General features: G+C 53.1%; 2 protein-coding genes across 6 annotated transcripts in view; one reads left to right on the top strand and one right to left on the bottom strand.

The window, feature by feature from the left end:
- LOC146757969 (myosin regulatory light chain 11) overlaps positions 1-12,901 on the top strand; it is a 33,008-nt gene extending 20,107 nt beyond the window's left edge. For both annotated transcript variants that reach the window (XM_085518229.1, XM_085518227.1), the window contains 5 exons: positions 1,445-1,549; positions 4,403-4,481; positions 5,059-5,107; positions 11,228-11,386; positions 12,847-12,901. In XM_085518229.1, coding sequence (XP_085374355.1) covers positions 1,445-1,549; positions 4,403-4,481; positions 5,059-5,107; positions 11,228-11,332 — 338 coding nt within the window. In that variant the 3' untranslated portion in view covers positions 11,333-11,386; positions 12,847-12,901. The remainder of the gene's footprint in view (positions 1-1,444; positions 1,550-4,402; positions 4,482-5,058; positions 5,108-11,227; positions 11,387-12,846) is intronic.
- QPRT (quinolinate phosphoribosyltransferase) overlaps positions 1-23,691 on the bottom strand; it is a 72,050-nt gene that overhangs the window by 42,746 nt on the left and 5,613 nt on the right. Inside the window, exons 2-4 of one of the 4 annotated variants that reach the window (XM_085518221.1) lie at positions 21,853-22,981; positions 18,747-18,878; positions 12,893-15,706 (exon numbers count right to left, since the gene is read on the bottom strand). In XM_085518221.1, coding sequence (XP_085374347.1) covers positions 15,521-15,706; positions 18,747-18,878; positions 21,853-22,971 — 1,437 coding nt within the window. In that variant the 5' untranslated portion in view covers positions 22,972-22,981 and the 3' untranslated portion in view covers positions 12,893-15,520. Of the gene's footprint in view, positions 1-12,892; positions 15,707-18,746; positions 18,879-21,852; positions 22,982-23,691 lie in introns of those variants that run through there. The other 3 variants (XM_085518223.1, XM_085518220.1, XM_085518222.1) reach the window with 3 other exon arrangements.

Below are 23,691 nucleotides of genomic sequence, written 5' to 3'. Positions count from 1 at the left end.
TGGGGTCTATGGGGCCTATGGGGTCTATGGGGTCTATGGGGTCTATGGGGTTATGGGGTCTATGGGGTTATGGGGTCTGTGGGGTTATGGGGTCTATGGGGTCTATGGGGTCAATGGGGTTATGGGGTCTATGGGGTCTATGGGGTCAATGGGGTTATGGGGTCAATGGGGTTATGGGGTCTATGGGGTTATGGGGTCTATGGGGTCTATGGGGGTCTATGGGGTCTATAGGGTCTATGGGGTCAATGGGGGTCTATGGGTGTCTATGGGGTCTATGGGGTCTATGGGGTCTATAGGGTCTATGGGATCTATGGGGTCTATGGGGTCTATGGGGTCTATGGGGTCTATGGGGTCTATGGGTGTCTATGGGGTCTATGGGGTCTATGGGGTTATGGGGTCTATGGGGTTATGGGGTCTATGGGGTTATGGGGTCTATAGGGTCTATGGGATCTATGGGGTCTATGGGGTCTATGGGGTCTATGGGGTCAATGGGGTCTATGGGGTCAATGGGGTCTATGGGGTCTATGGGGTCAATGGGGTCTATGGGGTCTATGGGGTCAATGGGGTCTATGGGGTTATGGGGTCTATGGGGTCTATGGGGTCTATGGGGTCTATGGGGTTATGGGGTCTATGGGGTCTATGGGGTTATGGGGTCTATGGGGTCTATGGGGTCTATGGGGTCTATGGGGTCTATGGGGTTATGGGGTCTATGGGGTCTATGGGGTTATGGGGTCTATGGGGTTATGGGGTCTATGGGGTCTATGGGGTCTATGGGGTCTATGGGGTTATGGGGTTAATGGGGTCTATGGGGTCTATGGGGTTATGGGGTTAATGGGGTCTATGGGGTCTATGGGGTTATGGGGTCAATGGGGTCTATGGGGTCTATGGGGATATATGGGGATCTATGAGGTCTATGGGGTCTATGGGGTCTATGGGGTCTATGGGGTTATGGGGTCTATGGGGTCTATGGGGTCTATGGGGTCTATGGGGTTATGGGGTCTATGGGGTCTATGGGGTTATGGGGTCTATGGGGTCTATGGGGTCTATGGGGTCTATGGGGTCTATGGGGTTATGGGGTCTATGGGGTCTATGGGGTTATGGGGTCTATGGGGTTATGGGGTCTATGGGGTCTATGGGGTCTATGGGGTCTATGGGGTTATGGGGTTAATGGGGTCTATGGGGTCTATGGGGTTATGGGGTTAATGGGGTCTATGGGGTCTATGGGGTTATGGGGTCAATGGGGTCTATGGGGTCTATGGGGATATATGGGGATCTATGAGGTCTATGGGGTCTATGGGGTCTATGGGGTCTATGGGGTTATGGGGTCTATGGGGTCTATGGGGTCTATGGGGTCTATGGTGTCTATGTGGTCTATGGGGCAGGCTGACCCATATATAGGGTACATCTGGCCCCATAACCTCCCCCTGCCCCATATATTCTCTAGGGCGGCTGAACGTGAAGAACGAGGAGCTGGACGCCATGATTAAAGAAGCCAGCGGCCCCATTAACTTCACTGTGTTCCTCACCATGTTCGGGGAGAAGCTCAAAGGTCTGCCCCATACATCAGCCCTCTGCCCCATAGATCAGCCCTCTGCCCCATAGATCACCCCATAGACCCTATAGACCCCATAGATCACCCCATAGATCACCCCATAGGCCCCATAGATCACCCCATAGATCACCCCATAGATCACCCCATAGATCACCCCATAGGCCCCATATATCCCCATAGACCCCATAGATCACCCCATAGATCACCCCATAGGTCACCCCATAGATCACCCCATAGATCACCCCTCTGCCCCATAGATCACCCCATAGATCACCCCTCTGCCCCATAGATCACCCCATAGACCCCATAGATCACCCCTCTGCCCCATAGATCACCCCATAGATCACCCCTCTGCCCCATAGATCACCCCATAGATCACCCCATAGATCACCCCTCTGCCCCATAGATCACCCCATAGGCCCCATAGACCCCATAGATCACCCCATTGACCCCATAGATCCCCCATAGACCCCATAGATCACCCCACTGACCCCATAGATCACCCCATAGGTCACCCCATAGGTCACCCCTCTGCCCCATAGATCACCCCATAGGCCCCATTGACCCCATAGATCCCCCATAAACCCCATAGATCACCCCACTGACCCCATAGATCACCCCATAGGCCCCATAGATCACCCCTCTGCCCCATAGATCACCTCTCTGCCCCATAGATCACCCCATATATCCCCATAGACCCCATAGATCACCCCATAGATCACCCCATAGATCACCCCATAGATCACCCCTCTGCCCCATAGATCACCCCTCTGCCCCATAGATCACCCCTCTGCCCCATAGATCACCCCATAGACCCTATAGACCCCATAGACCCCATAGATCACCCCATAGATCACCCCATAGATCACCCCATAGGTCACCCCATAGATCACCCCATAGATCACCCCATAGGTCACCCCATAGATCACCCCATAGATCACCCCATAGGTCACCCCATAGATCACCCCATAGGTCACCCCATAGGTCACCCCATAGGTCACCCCATAGACCCCATATATCCCCATAGACCCCATAGATCACCCCATAGATCACCCCATAGATCACCCCATAGGTCACCCCATAGATCACCCCATAGATCACCCCATAGGTCACCCCATAGGTCACCCCATAGACCCCATAGATCACCCCATAGGTCACCCCATAGGTCACCCCATAGATCACCCCATAGACCCTATAGACCCCATAGACCCCATAGGTCACCCCATAGATCACCCCATAGATCACCCCATAGATCACCCCATAGATCACCCCATAGATCACCCCATAGACCCCATATATCCCCATAGGTCACCCCATAGATCACCCCATATACCCCGTAGATCACCCCATAGATCACCCCTCTGCCCCATAGATCACCCCTCTGCCCCATAGATCACCCCATTGACCCCATATATCCCCATAGACCCCATAGACCCCATAGGTCACCCCATAGATCACCCCTCTGCCCCATAGATCACCCCATAGACCCCATAGATCACCCCATAGATCACCCCATAGGCCCCATAGATCACCCCATAGACCCCATTGACCCCATAGGCCCCATAGATCACCCCATAGACCCTATAGACCCCATAGACCCCATAGATCACCCCATAGATCACCCCATAGATCACCCCATATATCACCCCATAGATCACCCCATAGATCACCCCATTGACCCCATAGATCACCCCATAGATCACCCCATAGACCCCATAGACCCCATTGACCCCATAGATCACCCCATAGACCCTATAGACCCTATAGACCCCATAGACACCATAGACCCCATAGACCCCATAGACCCCATTGACCCCATAGATCCCCATAGACCGCATTGACCCCATAGACCCCATAGGACCCCATAGAGCCCCATAAGACCCCATAGACCCCATAGATCCCCATAGACCCCATTGACCCCATAGATCCCCATAGACCCCATAGATCCCATTGACCCCATAGATCCCCATAGACCCCATAGATCCCATAGACCCCATAGACCCCATAGACCCCATAGACCCCATAGACCCCATTGACCCCATAGATCCCCATAGACCCCATAGACCCCATAGATCCCCATAGACCCCATTGACCCCATAGACCCCATAGAGCCCCATTGACCCCATAGACCCCATAGATCCCCATTGACCCCATAGACCCCACAGACACCATTGACCCCATAGACCCCATTGACCCCATAGACCTCATAGACCCCATAGGCCCCATTGACTCTATAGATCCCCATTGACCCCATAGACCCCATAGACCCCATAGACCCCACTGACCCCATAGATCCCCATAGACCCCATTGACCCCATTGACCCCATAGAGCCCCATAGGACCCCATAGGACCCCATAGATCCCATTGACCCCATAGATCCCCATAGACCCCATTGACCCCATTGACCCCATAGACCCCATAGACCCCATAGATCCCCATAGACCCCATAGACCCCATAGAGCCCCATAGGACCCCATAGACCCCATTGACCCCATAGACCCCATAGACCCCATAGACCCCATAGACTCCATAGATCCCATAGACCCCATAGACCCCATAGACCCCACTGACCCCATAGATCCCCATAGACCCCATAGACCCCATAGAGCCCCATAGGACCCCATAGACCCCATTGACCCCATAGACCCCATAGACCCCATAGACCCCATAGACTCCATAGATCCCATAGACCCCATAGACCCCATAGACCCCACTGACCCCATAGATCCCCATAGACCCCATAGACCCCATAGACCCCATAGACCCCACTGACCCCATAGACCCCATAGACCCCATAGACCCCATAGACCCCATAGACCCCATAACTAACCCCCCCTGCCCCATTGCAGGTGCTGACCCCGAAGACGTCATCATGGGGGCCTTCAAAGTGCTGGACCCCGATGGGAAGGGATCCATTAAGAAGAGCTTGTGAGTCTATGGGGTCTATGGGGTCTATGGGGTCTATGGGGTCTATGGGGTCAGTGGGGTCTATAGGGTCTATGGGGTCTATGGGGGCTATGGGGGCTATGGGGTCTATGGGGTCTATGGGGTCTATGGGGGCTATGGGGTCTATGGGGTCTATGGGGGCTATGGGGTCTATGGGGGCTATGGGGTTATGGGGTCTATGGGGTCTATGGGGTCTATGGGGTTATGGGGTCTATGGGGTTATGGGGTCTATGGGGTCTATGGGGTCTATGGGGTCTATGGGGTCAATGGGGTCTATGGGGGCAATGGGGTCTATGGGGTCTATGGGGTCTATGGGGTCTATGGGGTCTATGGGGTCTATGGGGTTATGGGGTCAATGGGGTCTATGGGGTGTATGGGGTGTATGGGGTTATGGGGTCTATGGGGTCTATGGGGTCAATGGGGTCTATGGGGTCTATGGGGTCTATGGAGTCTATGGGGTTATGGGGTCTATGGAGCCTATGGGACCCTATAGTGTCTCTATGGGGCCCTATGGGCTCTATGGGGTCGCCCCATACTTAACCCCCCTCCCACCCCACAGCCTGGAGGAGCTGCTGACCACCCAGTGCGACCGCTTCACCCCCGAGGAGGTGAGACCCATAGAAACCCCATAGAAACCCCATAGGAACCCTATAGGAACCCTATAGGAACCCCATAGAAACCCTATAACCCTGTAGGAACCCTATAACCCCATAGGAACCCTATAGAAACCCTATAACCCCATAGGAACCCTATAACCCCATAGAAACCCTATAGAAACCCTATAACCCCATAGGAACCCTATAACCCCATAGGAACCCTATAGAAACCCTATAACCCCATAGGAACCCTATAACCCCATAGAAACCCTATAGAAACCCTATAACCCTATAGAAACCCTATAACCCCATAGAAACCCCATAGAAACCCTATAACCCCATAGGAACCCTATAACCCCATAGAAACCCCATAGAAACCCTATAACCCTATAGAAACCCTATAACCCCATAGAAACCCCATAGAAACCCTATAACCCCATAGGAACCCTATAGAAACCCTATAACCCCATAGGAACCCTATAACCCCATAGGAACCCTATAGAAACCCTATAACCCCATAGGAACCCTATAGAAACCCTATATCCCCATAGGAACCCTATAACCCCATAGACCCATAGAAACCCCATAGAAACCCTATAGAAACCCTAAAACCCCATAGGAACCCTATAACCCCATAGAAACCCTATAGAAACCCTATAACCCCATAGGAACCCCATAGAAACCCTATAGAAACCCCATAGAAACCCTATAACCCCATAGAAACCCTATAGAAACCCTATAGAAACCCTATAACCCTATAGGAACCCTATAACCCCATAGAAACCCTATAGAAACCCTATAACCCCATAGGAACCCTATAACCCCATAGAAACCCCATAGAAACCCCATAGGAACCCTATAGAAACCCTATAACCCCATAGGAACTCTATAACCCCGTAGAAACCCTATAGAAACCCTATAACCCCATAGGAACCCTATAGAAACCCTATAAACCCATAGGAACCCTATAACCCCATAGAAACCCTATAGAAACCCCATAGAAACCCCATAGAAACCCTATAACCCTGTAGGAACCCTATAACCCCATAGGAACCCTATAGAAACCCCATAGAAACCCCATAGAAACCCTATAGGAACCCTATAACCCTGTAGGAACCCTATAACCCCATAGAAACCCTATAGAAACCCTATAGGAACCCCATAGAAACCCTATAACCCTGTAGGAACCCTATAGGAACCCCATAGAAACCCTATAGAAACCCTATAGAAACCCCATAGAAACCCTATAACCCCATAGGAACCCTATAACCCCATAGGAACCCTATAGAAACCCTATAACCCCATAGGAACCCTATAACCCCATAGGAACCCTATAGAAACCCTATAACCCCATAGAAACCCTATAACCCTATAGGAACCCTATAACCCCATAGAAACCCCATAGAAACCCTATAACCCCATAGGAACCCTATAACCCCATAGAAACCCCATAGAAACCCTATAACCCTATAGAAACCCTATAACCCCATAGAAACCCTATAGAAACCCTATAACCCCATAGGAACCCTATAGAAACCCTATAACCCTATAGAAACCCTATAGAAACCCTATAGAAACCCTATAGAAACCCTATAACCCTATAGAAACCCTATAGAAACCCTATATCCCCATAGGAACCCTATAACCCCATAGACCCATAGAAACCCCATAGAAACCCTATAGAAACCCTAAAACCCCATAGGAACCCTATAACCCCATAGAAACCCTATAGAAACCCTATAACCCCATAGGAACCCTATAGAAACCCTATAACCCCATAGGAACCCTATAACCCCATAGGAACCCTATAGAAACCCTATAACCCCATACGAACCCTATAACCCCATAGAAACCCCATAGAAACCCCATAGAAACCCCATAGGAACCCTATAACCCCATAGGAACCCTATAGAAACCCTATAACCCCATAGGAACCCTATAACCCCATAGGAACCCTATAGAAACCCCATAGAAACCCTATAACCCCATAGGAACCCTATAACCCCATAGGAACCCTATAGAAACCCTATAACCCCATAGGAACCCTATAACCCCATAGGAACCCTATAGAAACCCTATAACCCCATAGAAACCCTATAACCCCATAGAAACCCCATAGAAACCCTATAACCCCATAGGAACCCTATAACCCCATAGGAACCCTATAGAAACCCTATAGAAACCCTATAACCCCATAGGAACCCTATAACCCCATAGGAACCCTATAGAAACCCTATAACCCCATAGGAACCCTATAACCCCATAGGAACCCTATGGAAACCCTATAACCCCATAGGAACCCTACAGAAACCCTATAACCCCATACGAACCCTACAACCCCATAGAAACCCTATAGAAACCCTATAACCCCATAGGAACCCTATAGAAACCCTATAGAAACCCTATAACCCCATAGAAACCCTATAGAAACCCTATAGAAACCCTATAACCCCATAGGAACCCTATAGAAATCCTATAGAAACCCTATAGAAACCCTATAGAAACCCTATAACCCCATAGGAACCCTATAACCCCATAGAAACCCTATAGAAACCCTATATCCCCTCATATCCCCCCATATCCCCCCATAGGACCCTATATCCCCCATAGGACCCTATATAACCCTATATAACCCCATATCCCCTATATCCCCCATATCCCCCTATATCCCCCCATAGGACCCCATATAACCCCCCTAGGACCCCATAGGACCCTATATAACCCCATATAACCCCATAGGACCCTATATAACCCCATAGGACCCTATATAACCCCATATAACCCCATAGGACCCTATATAACCCCATAGGACCCTATATAACCCTATATAACCCTATATAACCCTATGACCCTATATCCACCCCATAGATCAAGAACATGTGGGCTGCTTTCCCCCCATATCCCCCCATGTCCCCCCATATCTCCCCATATCCCCCCTATATCCCCCATATCCTCCCCATATCCCCCCATATCCCCCTATATCCCCCCATATCCCTCCATATCCCCCCATAGGACCCTATATCCCCCCCATAGGACCCTATATAACCCTATATAACCCTATATAACCCCATATAACCCTATATAACCCTATATAACCCTATATAACCCCATATAACCCTATATAACCCTATATAACCCTATATAACCCCATATAACCCTATATAACCCTATGACCCTATATCCACCCCATAGATCAAGAACGTGTGGGCCGCTTTCCCCCCATATCCCCCCATAGGACCCTATATCCCCCCATAGGACCCTATATCTCCTCATAGGACCCCATATAACCCCCCTAGGACCCCATAGGACCCTATATAACCCCATATAACCCCATATAACCCTATATAACCCCATATAACCCTATATAACCCTATAACCCTATATCCACCCCATAGATCAAGAACATGTGGGCCGCTTTCCTCCCCCCAGACCCCCATATCCCCCCATATCACCCCATATCCCCCCATATCCCCCTATATCCCCTTTATATCCCCCCATAGGACCTCCATATCTCCCCATAGAACCCCTATATCCCCCCATAGGACCCTATATCCCCCCATATAACCCTATATGACCCTATATCCCCCCATAGGACCCTATATCCCCTATATCCCCTATATCCCCCATATCCCCCCATATCCCCCCCATATCCCCCCCATATCCCCCTATATCCCCCTATATCCCCTCATAGGACCCCATAGGACCCCTATATCCCCCTATAGGACCCTATATAACCCTATATAACCCTATATCCCCCCTATATAACCCCATATAACTCTATATCCCATATAACCCTGTATCCACCCCATAGATCAAGAACATGTGGGCCGCTTTCCCCCCATATCCCCCCATATCCCCCCATATCCCCCTATATCCCCCCTATATCCCCCCATATCCCTCCATAGGACCCCATATCCCCCCATATAACCCTATAGGACCCTATATCCCCCTATAGGACCCATATATCCCCCCATAGGACCCTATATCCCCCCATATAACCCTATATCCCCCCATATCCCCCCTATATCCCCCCATATCCCCCTATATCTCCCCATATATCCCCCATATCCCCCCATATCCCCCTTATATCCCCCCATATCCCTCCATAGGACCCTATATCCCCCTATATAACCCTATATAACCCTATGACCCTATATCCACCCCATAGATCAAGAACATGTGGGCCGCTTTCCCCCCCTATAACCCCCTGGACCCCCCATATACCCCCCATATCCCCCCATATCCCCCCTATATCCCCCCATATCCCCCTATATCCCCCCATATCCCCCCATATCCCCCCATATCCCCCCATATCCCCCCATATCCCCCTATATCCCCCCATATCCCCCCATATCCCCCCATATCCCCCCATATCCCCCCATATCCCCCCTATATCCCCCCATATCCCCCCATAGGACCCCATAGAACCCCTATATCCCCCTATAGGACCCATATATTTCCCCATAGGACCCTATATAACCCTATAGGACCCCATATAACCCTATAACCCTGTATCCACCCCATAGATCAAGAACTTGTGGGCCGCTTTCCCCCCATATCCCCCCATATCCCCCTATATCCCCCCATAGGACCCTATATCCCCCCATAGGACCCCATATAACCCCCCTAGGACCCCATAGGACCCTATATCCCCTATATAACCCCATATAACCCTATATAACCCTATAACCCTATATCCACCCCATAGATCAAGAACATGTGGGCCGCTTTCCCCCCATATCCCCCCATATCCCCCTATATCCCCCCTATATCCCCCCATATCCCCCCATAGGACCCTATATAACCCCATATCCCCCCATATCCCCCTATATCCCCCTATATCCCCCCTATATCCCTCCATATCCCCCCATAGGACCCTATATCCCCCCCATAGGACCCTATATCCCCCATATAACCCTATATAACCCTATATAACCCTATATAACCCTATGACCCTATATCCACCCCATAGATCAAGAACATGTGGGCCGCCTTCCCCCCCTATAACCCCTCAGACCCCCCATATCCCCCTATATCCCCCCATATCCCCCCATAGGACCCCATATCCCCCCATATCCCCCCATATCCCCCCATATCCCCCCATATCCCCCCATAGGACCGCCATATCCCCCCATATCCCCCTATATCCCCTTTATATCCCCCCATAGGACCCTATATCCCCCCCATAGGACCCTTATATCTCCCCATAGGACCCTATATCCCCCCATATAACCCTATATGACCCTATATCCCCCCATAGGACCCTATATCCCCCATATCCCCCCTATATCCCCCCATATCCCCCCATATCCCCCTATATCCCCCCTATATCCCTCCATATCCCCCCATAGGACCCTATATCCCCCCCCATAGGACCCTATATAACCCTATATAACCCTATATAACCCTATATAACCCATATAACCCTATATCCACCCCATAGATCAAGAACATGTGGGCCGTCTTCCCCCCCTATAACCCCCTGGACCCCCCATATCCCCCCATAGGACCCTATAGGACCCTATATAACCCCATATAACCCTATATAACCCTATAGGACCCCATAAGACCCTATAACCCTGTATCCACCCCATAGATCAAGAACATGTGGGCCGCTTTCCCCCCATATCCCCCCATACCCCCCCATATCCCCCTATATCCCCCCATATCCCCCCATATAACCCCATATTCCCCCATAGGACCCTATATAACCCCATATCCCCTATATAACCCTATATCCCCCCATATCCCCCCATATCCCCCCATATCCCCCCTATATCCTTCCATATCCCCCTATATCCCCCTATATCTCCCCATAGGACCCCATAGGACCCTATATCCCCCCATATCCCCCCATAGGACCCCTTATCTCCCCATAGAACCCTATATAACCCTATATAACCCTATGACCCTATATCCACCCCATAGATCAAGAACATGTGGGCCGCTTTCCCCCCCTATAACCCCCTGGACCCCCCATATCTCCCCATAGGACCCCATATAACCCCCCTAGGACCCCATAGGACCCTATATAACCCCATATAACCCCATAGGACCCTATATAACCCCATAGGACCCTATATAACCCCATAGGACCCTATATAACCCTATAACCCTATATCCACCCCATAGATCAAGAACATGTGGGCCGCTTTCCCCCCCGACGTGGCCGGCAACGTGGACTATAAGAACATCTGCTACGTCATCACCCACGGCGAGGACAAGGAGGGGGAGTGACCCTATAACACTGCGACCCTATAACACCAACGACCCTATAACAGGGGGACCCCATTACATGGGACCCCATAGAGGCCCCATAGAGACTCAATAAAGCAATGGGTTTTGCAAGGTTGTGTTTAATGGGAAGGGTTCTTGAACCCCATAAAGACCCCATAACCCCATAGAGACCCCATAGAGACCCATAGAGACCCATAGAGACCCCATAGGGACCCCATAACCCCATAGACACCCATAGAGACCCATAGAGACCCATAGAGCCCCATAGGGACCCCATAGAGACCCATAGAGACCCCATAGGGACCCATAGAGACCCTATAACCCCATAGGGACCCCATAACCCTATATGGACCCCATAGAGACACCATAAAGACCCCATAACCCCATAGACACCCCATAGAGCCCCATAGAGACCCCATAGGGACCCAGAGACCCCATAACCCCATAGGGACCCCATAGAGACCCATAGAGACCCCATAACCCCATAGAGACCCCATAGAGCCCCATAGAGACCCCATAACCCCATAGAGACCCCATAGAGACCCCATAACCCCATAAGGACCCCATAGAGACCCCATAGAGACCCCATAACCCCATAAGGACCCCATAACCCCATAGAGACCCCATAGAACCCCATAGAGACCCTATAACCCCATAGAGACCCCATAGAGCCCCATAAAGACCCATAGAGACCCATAGAGACCCCATAACCCCATAAGGACCCCATAGAGACCCCATAGAGACCCCATAATCCCATAAGGACCCCATAACCCCATAGAGACCCCATAGAGACCCATAGAGACCCCATAACCCCATAGAGACCCCATAGAACCCCATAAGCCCATAGAGACCCCATAGAGACCCATAGAGATCCCATAACCCCATAGAGCCCCATAGAGACACCATAGGGACCCATAGAGACCCATAGAGACCCCATAACCCCATAGAGACCCCATAGAGCCCCATAGAGACCCCATAGGGACCCAGAGACCCCATAACCCCATAGGGACCCCATAGAGACCCATAGAGACCCCATAACCCCATAGAGACCCCATAGAGCCCCATAGAGACCCCATAACCCCATTGAGACCCCATAACCCCATAAGGACCCCATAGGGACCCCATTAAGCCCCATAGAGACCCCATAGGGACCCATAGAGACCCTATAACCCCATAGGGACCCCATAACCCTATATGGACCCCATAGAGACACCATAAAGACCCCATAACCCCATAGAGACCCCATAGAGCCCCATAGAGACCCCATAGGGACCCAGAGACCCCATAACCCCATAGGGACCCCATAGAGACCCATAGAGACCCCATAACCCCATAGAGACCCCATAGAGCCCCATAGAGACCCCATAACCCCATAGAGACCCCATAGAGCCCCATAGAGACCCCATAACCTACACCCCTATAGGGTGGCAGGTATAACACTGCGACCCTATAACACCCAACGACCCTATAACAGGGGGACCCCATTACATGGGACCCCATAGAGACCCCATACAAAACCCCATTACATGGGGGACCCCATAGAGACTCAATAAAGCAATGGGTTTTGCAGGGTTGTGTTTAATGGGAAGGGTTCTTGAACCCCATAGAGACCCCATAACCCCATAGAGACCCATAGAGACCCCATAGAGACCCATAGAGACCCCATAAGCCCATAGAGCCCCATAGAGACCCCATAACCCCATAGAGCCCCATAGAACCCCATAGAGACCCTATAACCCCATAGAGACCCCATAGAGCCCATAAAGACCCATAGAGACCCATAGAGACCCCATAACCCCATAAGGACCCCATAGAGACCCCATAGAGACCCCATAGAGACCCCATAACCCCATAAGGACCCCATAGAGACCCCATAGAGACCCCATAACCCCATAAGGACCCCATAGAGACCCCATAGAGACCCCATAACCCCATAGAGACCCCATAGAGACCCTATAACCCCATAGAGACCCATAGAGACCCCATAACCCCATAGGGACCCCATAACCCCATATGGACCCCATAGAGACCCATAGAGACCCCATAACCCCATAGAGACCCCATAGAGACCCCATAACCCCATAAGGACCCCATAGAGACCCCATAGAGACCCCATAACCCCATAGGGACCCCATAGAGACCCCATAGAGACCCATAGAGACCCCATAACCCCATAAGGACCCCATAGTGACCCATAGAGACCCATAGAGACCCCATAACCCCATTGAAACCCCATAGAGACCCATAGAGACCACATAGAACCCCATAGAGCCCCATAGGGACCCCATAGAGACCCATAGAGACCCCATAGAGACCCCATAGAACCCCATAGAGCCCCATAACCCCATAGAGACCCATAGAGACCCCATAGAGACCCATAGAGACCCATAGAGACCCCATAACCCCATAGAGACCCCATAACCCCATAGGGACCCCATAGAGCCCCATAGAGACCCATAGAGACCCCATAGGGACCCATAGAGACCCATGGAGACCCCATAGAACCCCATAGAGACCCCATAGAGACCCATAGGGACCCATAGAGACCCCATAACCCCATAGAGAACCTATAACCCCATAAGGACCCCATAGAGCCTCATAGAGCCCCATAGAGACCCCATAACCTCATAGAGCCCCATAGAGACCCCATAAGCCCATACAGACCCCATAGAGCCCCATAGAGACCCCATAACCCCATAACCCCATAGAGTCCCCATAACCCCATTAATCCCTCACCACCCTCAATGTGAAATCAATGGGGCGGGCGCTGTGGGTCAGCGACCCCATAGAAACCACGTCCACGTGGGGCCCCATAGAGCCCCATAGAGCCCTATAGAGACCCATAGAGCCCCATAGAGCCCCATAGGGACCCCATAGAGCCCCATAGAGACCCCATAACTCCATAGTGACCCCATAGAACCCCATAGACCCCCATAGAGACCCATAGAGACCCCATAGAGCCCCCATAACCTCACAGAGACCCCATAACCCCATAGGGACCCCATAGGGACCCAGAGACCCCATAAGGACCCCATAGAGACCCCATAACCCCATAGAGCCCCATGGAGCCCCATAGCGACCCCATAGAACCCCATAGAGCCCCATAGAGACCCCATAGAGACCCCATAACCCCATAGAGACCCCATAACCCCATAGGGACCCCATAGAGCCCCATAGAGCCCCATAGAGACCCATAGAGACCCCATAGGGACCCATAGAGACCCATGGAGACCCCATAGAACCCCATAGAGACCCCATAGAGACCCATAGGGACCCATAGAGACCCATAGAGACCCCATAACCCCATAGAGAACCTATAACCCCATAAGGACCCCATAGAGCCTCATAGAGCCCCATAGAGACCCCATAACCTCATAGAGCCCCATAGAGACCCCATAAGCCCATACAGACCCCATAGAGCCCCATAGAAACCCCATAACCCCATAGAGACCCCATTAATCCCTCACCACCCTCAATGTGAAATCAATGGGGCGGGCGCTGTGGGTCAGGGACCCCATAGAAACCACGTCCACGTGGGGCCCCATAGAGCCCCATAGAGCCCTATAGAGACCCATAGAGCCCCATAGAGCCCCATAGGGACCCCATAGAGCCCCATAGAGAACCCATAGGGACCCCATAGAGCCCCATAGGGACCCCATAACCCCATAGGGACCGCATAGAGTCCCATAGAGTCCCCATAGAGCCCCATAACCCCATAGAGACCCATAGAGACCCCATAACCCCATAGGGACCCCATAGAACCCCATAGAGACCCCATAGAGACTCATAGAGACCCCATAGAGACCCATAGAGACCCATAGAGCCCCTTAGAGACCCCATAGAGACCCATGGAGACCCATAGAGCCCCATAGAGCCCCATAGAGCCCCATAGAGACCCCATAGCCCCATAGGGACCCCATAGAACCCCATAGAGACTCATAGAGACCCATAGAGACCCATAGAGACCCCATAATGCCATAGAATCCCATAGGGACCCCATAGAGCCCCATAGAGACCCCATAGGGACCCATAGAGATCCCATAACCCCATAGGGACCACATAGAGACCCATAGGGACCCCATAACCCCATAGAGCCCCATAGAGACCCCATAACCCCATAGGGACGCCATAGAGCCCCATAGACCCCATAGAGCCCCATAGAAACCCCATAACCCCATAGAGACCCCACTAATCCCTCACCACCCTCAATGTGAAATCAATGGGGCGGGCGCTGTGGGTCAGGGACCCCATAGAAACCACGTCCACATTCGGTCCCATAAATTGGGGCAGGGTCTCGTGCGTGATCCCCCCGCTGGCTTCAACCAGCACCCATGGGTGCTGAGCCTTCACCTCCGCCGCCGCCTTATGAAGCTCCTATGGGAGTTATGGGGCCGCCCCATAAGTTGTAGGGCCGCCCTATATAGCCCCGTTATAGGGTCAATAGGGGCGGCCCTATAAAAGATACGGTGGTGCTGCCACCTAGTGGTCACTTGTGGTATTGCATCATCGCCCCATAGAGCTCCATAGAGACCCCATAAAGACCCATAGAGACCCATAGGGACCCCATAGAGACCCCATAAGCCCATAGAGACCTCATAGGGACCCATAGAAACCCCATAGAGCTCCATAGAGACCCCATAGAGACCCCATAGAGACCCATAGGGACCTCATAACCCCATATCACCCCATAGATCCCATAGACACCCCATATCCCCCCATACAGACCCCATATAACCCCATATCACCCCATAGAGACCCCATAGAACCCCATAGAGACCCCATAACCCCATAGAGACACATAGAGACCCCATAACCCCATAGGGACCCCATAGAGCCCCATAGAGACCCCATAGAACCCCATAGAGACCCCATAATCCCATAGAGACCCCATAGAACCCCATAGAGCCTCATAGAGACCCCATAACCCCATAGGGACCCCACAGAACCCCATAGAGACCCCATAAGTCCATAGGGACCCCATAGAACCCCATAGAACCCCATAGAGCTCCATTATACAGCGCTCCCTAGTGGCCACTTATGGGATCGCCCCATAGAACTCCATAGAGCCCCATAAAGACCCATAGAGACCCATAGGGACCCCATAGAGACCCATAGAGACCCATAGAGACCCCATAACCACATAGGGACCCCACAGAGCCCCATAGAGACCCCACAGAACCCCATAGAGACACCATAACCCCATAGAGAACCCATAGAACCCCATAGAGACCCCATAACCCCATAGGGACCCCACAGAACCCCATAGAGACCCCATAAGTCCATAGGGACCCCATAGAACCCCATAGAACCCCATAGAGCTCCATTATACAGCGCTCCCTAGTGGCCACTTATGGGATCGCCCCATAGAACTCCATAGAGCCCCATAAAGACCCATAGAGACCCATAGGGACCCCATAGAGACCCATAGAGACCCATAGAGACCCCATAGAGACCCATAGAGACCCATAGAGACCCCATAACCCCATAGGGACCCCACAGAGCCCCATAGAGACCCCATAGAATCCCATAGAGACCCCATAACCCCATAGGGACCCCATAGAACCCCATAGGACCTCATAGAGCTCCATTATACAGCGCCCCCTAGTGGCCACTTATGGGATCGCCCCATAGAGCTCCATTGAGACCCCATAGAAACTCATAGAACCCCATAAAGACCCCATAACCCCATAGAACCCCACAGAGCCCCATAGAGACCCTATAACCCCATAGGGACCCCATAGAGCCCCATAGAGAACCCATAGAACCCCATAGAGACCCCATAAGCCCATAGGGACCCCATAGAGCCCCATAGAGACCCCACAGAACCCCATAGAGACACCATAACCCCATAGAGAACCCATAGAACCCCATAGAGACCCCATAAGCCCATAGGGACCCCATAGAACCCCATAGAACCCCATAGAGACCCCATAAGCCCATAGGGACCCCATAGAGCCCATATCACCCCATAGAGCCCCATAGAGACCCCATAGAACCCCATAGAGACCCCATAACCCCATAGAGACCCATAGAGACCCAATAGAACCCCATAGAGACCCCATAACCCCATAGGGACCCCATAGAGACGCCATAGAACCCCATAGAGACCCCATAGAGCACCATAGAGACCCATAGGGACCCATAGAGACCCATTGAACCCCATAGAAATCCCATAGAGACCCATAGAGACCCCATAACCCCATAGAGACCTCATAGGGACCCATAGAAACCCCATAGAGCTCCATAGAGACCCTATAGAGACCCCATAGAGACCCATAGGGACCTCATAACCCCATATCACCCCATAGATCCCATAGACACCCCATATCCCCCCATAGAGACCCCATATAACCCCATATAACCCCATAGAGACCCATAGAGACCACATAGAACCCCATAGAGCCCCCATAACCCCATAGAGACCCCATAAGCCCATAGGGACCCCATAGAGCCCCATAGAGACCCCATAGAACCCCACAGAGACCCCATAACCCCATAGAGACCCATAGAGACCCAATAGAACCCCATAGAGACCCCATAACCCCATAGGGACCCCATAGAGACGCCATAGAACCCCATAGAGACCCCATAGAGAACCATAGAGACCCATAGGGACCCATAGAGACCCATTGAACCCCATAGAAATCCCATAGAGACCCCATAACCCCATAGAGACCTCATAGGGACCCATAGAAACCCCATAGAGCTCCATAGAGACCCCATAGAGACCCCATAGAGACCCCTAGGGACCTCATAACCCCATATCACCCCATAGATCCCATAGACACCCCATATCTCCCCATACAGACCCCATATAACACCATATCATCCCATAGAGACCCATAGAGACCCCATAGAACCCCATAGAGACCCCATAACCCCATAGGGACCCCATAGAACCCCATAGAGCTCCATTATACAGCGCCCCCTAGTGGCCACTGATGGTATTACAGGTCTCAACCTATATAACCCCATAGAGACCCCATATCCCCCCATAGACCCCATAGAGACCCCATAGAGACCCCTATCTCCCCATAGAGACCCCATAGAGACCCCATATCACCTCATAGACCTCTTAGGGACCCCATATCCCCCCATATCACCCCATAGACCCCATAGAGACCCCATATCACCCCATAGACCCTATAAGGACCCCATATCACCCCATAGACCCCATAGAGACCCCATATGCCCCCCTATCTCCCCATAGAGACCCCATAGAGACCCCATATCACCTCATAGACCTCTTAGGGACCCGATATCCCCCCATATCACCCCATAGACCCCATAGAGACCCCATATCACCCCATATCCCCTCATATCTCCCCATAGACCCCATAGGGACCCCATATCATCCCATAGACCCCATATCACCCCATAGGAATCCCTTATGGGGTCGGCCCCATAGCGTTACCTGCGGCTCCATGTTATCCAATAGGACGATGTCTGCCCCATATTTTGCTGCTTGTAGGGCCTGGGCTGCGCTTCCACATTCCACCTCCAGGCGGCGACTGAAACCGGCGGCTCTACGAGCTGATAACACCAGCTATGGGGAGATAGGGGGGGATATGGGGTCCCTATGGGGTCTATGGGGTGATATGGGGTCCCTATGGGGTCTATGGGGTGATATGGGGCTATATGGAGTCTCTATGGGGTCTATGGGGTGATATGGGACTCTATGGGGCTCTATGGGGTGATATGGGGTCTCTATGGGGTGATATGGGGGGATATGGGGTCTCTATGGGGAGATAGGGGGGGATATGGGGTCTCTATGGGGTCTCTATGGAGTGATATGGGGGGATATGGGGTCTCTATGGGGAGATAGGGGGAGATAGGGGGGGATATGGGGTCTCTATGGGGAGATAGGGGGGGATATGGGGTCCATATAGGGTCTATGGGGTGATATGGGGGGATATGGGGTCTCTATGGGGAGATATGGGGGGATATGGGGTCTCTATGGGGAGATATGGGGGGATATGGGGTCCATATAGGGTCTATGGGGTGATATGGGGGGATATGGGGTCTCTATGGGGAGATAGGGGGGGATATGGGGTCTCTATGGGGTGATATGGGGGGATATGGGGTCTCTATGGGGAGATAGGGGGAGATAGGGGAGGATATGGGGTCCATATAGGGTCTATGGGGTGATATGGGGGGATATGGGGTCTATGGGGTGATATGGGGGGATATGGGGTGTCTATGGGGTCTATGGGGTGATATGGGGTCCCTATGGGGTGATATGGGGAGATAGGGGGGGATATGGGGTCCATATAGGGTCTATGGGGTGATATGGGGGGATATGGGATCTCTATGGGGAGATAGGGGGGGATATGGGGTCCATATAGGGTCTATGGGGTGATATGGGGGGATATGGGGTCCCTATGGGACTCTATGGGGAGATATGGGGGGATATGGGGTCTCTATGGGGAGATAGGGGGGGATATGGGGTCCATATAGGGTCTATGGGGTGATATGGGGGGATATGGGGTCCTTATGGGGCTCTATGGGGAGATATGGGGGGGATATGGGGTCTCTATGGGGAGATAGGGGGGGATATGGGGTCCCTATGGGGTCTATGGGGTGATATGGGGTCCCTATGGGGTCTATGGGGAGATAGGGGGCGATATGGGGTCCCTATGGGGTCTATGGGATCTATGGGGGGATATAGGGTCTCTATGGGGAGATAGGGGGGGATATGGGGTCCATATGGGGTCTATGGGGTCTCTATGGGGTGATATGGGGTCCCTATGGGATCTATGGGGGGATATAGGGTCTCTATGGGGAGATAGGGGGGGATATGGGGTCCATATGGGGTCTATGGGGTCTCTATGGGGTGATATGGGGTCCCTATGGGATCTATGGGGGGATATGGGGTCTCTATGGGAAGATAGGGGGGGATATGGGGTCCATATGGGGTCTATGGGGTCTCTATGGGGTGATATGGGGTCCCTATGGGATCTATGGGGGGATATGGGGTCTCTATGGGGAGACAGGGGGGGATATGGGGAGATAGGGGGGGATACGGGGTCTCTATGGGATCTATGGGGTGATATGTGGTCTCTATGGGGTCTATGGGGTGATATGGGGTCCCTATGGGGAGATGGGGGGGGATATGGGGTTCCTATGGGGTCTATGGGGGGATATGGGGAGATGGGGGGGATATGGGGTCTCTATGGGGTGATATGGGGCTATATGGGGTTATATGGGGGGATATGGGGTGATATGGGGTCCCTATGGGGAGATAGGGGGGGGATATGGGGTCTCTATGGGGTCTATGGGGGGATATGGGGAGATGGGGGGGGATATGGGGTCTCTATGGGGTTATATGGGGAGATATGGGGGGATATGGGGTCCATATAGGGTCTATGGGGCTCTATGGGGTCTCTATGGGGCTCTATGGGGAGATAGGGGGGATATGTGGTCCCTATGGGGTCTATGGGGTGATATGGGGGGATATGGGGTGATACAGGGTCTCTATGGGGCTCTATGGGGTCTCTATGGGGGGATATGGGGGGATATGGGGTCCCTATGGGGTCTATGGGGAGATATGGGGGGATATGGGGTGATACAGGGTCTCTATGGGGCTCTATGGGGTCTCTATGGGGGGATATGGGGGGATATGGGGTCCCTATGGGGTCTATGGGGAGATATGGGGGGATATGGGGTGATACAGGGTCTCTATGGGGTTCTATGGGGTCCCTATAGGGTCTATGGGGTCTCTATAGGGTCCCTATGGGGTCCCTATGGGGTCTATGGGGTGATATGGGGCTCTATGGGGTTATATGGGGTCTCTATGGGGTGTTATGGGGCTCTATGGGGTCTCTATGGGGTGATATGGGGCTCTATGGGGTTATATGGGGTATATGGGGTGATATGGGGTCTCTATGGGGTGATATGGGGTCCCTATGGGGTTATATGGGGAGATATGTGGGGATATGGGGTCCATATAGGGTCTATGGGGCTCTATGGGGTCTCTATGGGGTCTCTATGGGGGGATATGGGGTGATATGGGGTCCATATGGGGACTATGGGGTGATATGGGTCTATATGGGGTCCCTATGGGGTCTATGGGGAGATAGGGGGGGATATGGGGTCCATATAGAGTCTATGGGGTGATATGGGGTCTCTATGGGGTTCCTATGGGGTCTATGGGGTCTCTATAGGGTCCCTATGGGGTCCCTATGAGGTCTATGGGGTGATATGGGGCTCTATCGGGTTATATGGGGTCTCTATGGGGTCTCTATGGGGTCTCTATGGGGTCTATGGGTCTCTATGGGGCTCTATGTGTCTCTATGGGTCTCTATGGGTCTCTATGGGGTCTATGGGTCTCTATGGGGTCTATGGGTCTCTATGGGTCTCTATGGGGCTCTATGGGGTCCCTATGGGGTCTATGGGTGCCTCTCCCAAACCCGGAAGTACCTCTCCCACACCCGGAAGTACCATTCCCACACCCGGAAGTACCTCTCCCACACCCGGAAGTGCTTCCCCACACCCCGGAAGTCCTCCCGCCGCCATCTTACCTCCTTCATCCCTCCCTTTACCGCATCCCTGTGCGTATCCTTGACCATGAGCATCCCCCCGATGTCGTATCGATGCGTGTCGGCTCCTCCCACTTTCAGGCCGTATTTCTCCACCAATCTAAAACCCGGCGTCGTTTTCCTGGTCCCAGCGATCACCCCCGGCCATTTTAAAGCCTTCCCGACCTCCACCGCCATCATGGCGGCCGTCGCCGTCCCGCTGCACCGACTCAATACATCCAATAGGGTCCGTTCCCCTTGTAAAATATGGGCTGCTGGCCCTTTAAGAAGCGCCACTTCCGCGTTCGGCGTCACGTGACTCCCCTCCGGCAGCCGCCATTGGGCGGAGCAACCCAGCTCGTCCAAGATGGCGTCGACGAATGGGAGGCCGGCTAACAGGCCACGTGACTTGCAGACGATCCGGGCGCTGATTGGCTGCAGGCCGACCAACATGGCGGCCGGGTCCAATCCCGGGCAGTCTTCGTGCAGCCAATGGCGAGCCAGGCTGCGGAGCTGGGGGACCGGAAGTAGAGCGCGGAGCGTTTCCGGTGTGGCGGCCATGTTGGGTGTGGCGGCGGCCATGTTGGGGGTGGGAGTCGCCATGTTGGGGGCGGCCATGTTGGTTGTGGCGGCGGCGGCCATATTGGGGGCGGCCATGTTTGTTGGGGTGGCCATGATGGGGTTGGCGGCCATGTTGGTCGTGGCATCCGCCATGTTGGAGGTGGTGGCCATGTTGGTTGTGGCGGCGGCCATATTGGGGGCGGCCATGTTGGTTGGGGTGGCCATGAAGGTGGAGGGAGCGGCCATGTTGGTTATGGCGGCCATCTTGTTTGTGGCAGACGCCATGTTGGGGGTGTGAGCGGCCATATTGGATGTGGCGGCCATGTTGGTTGTGGCGGCGGCCATCTTGGCGGCGGCCATTTTGGATGCGGTAGCCGCCATGTTGTTTGTGGCAGCCATGTTGGTTGGGGCAGCCGCCGTCTTGGAACTGGCCGCCATGTTGGTTGTGGCGGCGGCCATATTGGGTGTGGCCATGTTGGTTGTGGCGGCGGCCATGTTGCTGGCGGCCATCTTGGTGGGGTCTGTCACGTCGCTGGCGGCCATCTTGGTGGGGTCGGCCATGTTGGAGGTGCTGCTCATGATGACGTCATTGGTCACATGGGTGCCACTGGGGGTCTCCTGACCCCAATCCTGCCCCATAGATCTGGGGGTCCCCATCAAACCCCATAGATCTGTGGGTCCCAGCCCCATAGATCTTGGGGTCCTGAACCCAATCAAGCCCCATAGATCTGGGGGTCCTGCCCCATAGATTTGGGTCTCCTGACCCCAATCCTGCCCCATAGATCTGGGGGTCCTGCCCCATAGATCTGGGGGTCCTGACCCCAATCCAGCCCCATAGATCTGGGGGTCCCAGCCCCATAGATCTTGGGGTCCCGACCCCAATCCAGCCCCATAGATCTGGGGGTCCTGCCCCATAGATCTTGGGGTCCCGACCCCAATCCTGCCCCATAGATCTGGGGGTCCTCACCTCAATCCTGCCCCATAGATCTGGGGGTCCCCATCCAGCCCCATAGATCTGGGGGTCCCGACCCCAATCCTGCCCCATAGATCTGGTGGTCCTGCCCCATAGATTTGGGGGTCCTGACCCCAATCCTGCCCCATAGATCTTGGGGTCCCGACCCCAATCCTGCCCCATAGATCTGGGTCTCCTGACCCCAATCCTGCCCCATAGATCTGGGTCTCCTGACCCCAATCCTGCCCCATAGATCTGGGGGTCCTGCCCCATAGATTTGGGGGTCCCGACCCCAATCCAGCCCCATAGATCTGGGTCTCCTCACCTCA

The sequence above is a fragment of the Coturnix japonica genome, chromosome 17 (genome assembly GCF_054131305.1).
Source record: "Coturnix japonica strain WE chromosome 17, WE-NBRP24, whole genome shotgun sequence".
In the NCBI taxonomy this organism is placed as follows: Eukaryota; Metazoa; Chordata; class Aves; order Galliformes; family Phasianidae; genus Coturnix; species Coturnix japonica.
This window is presented reverse-complemented; position numbering and strand designations above follow the sequence as displayed.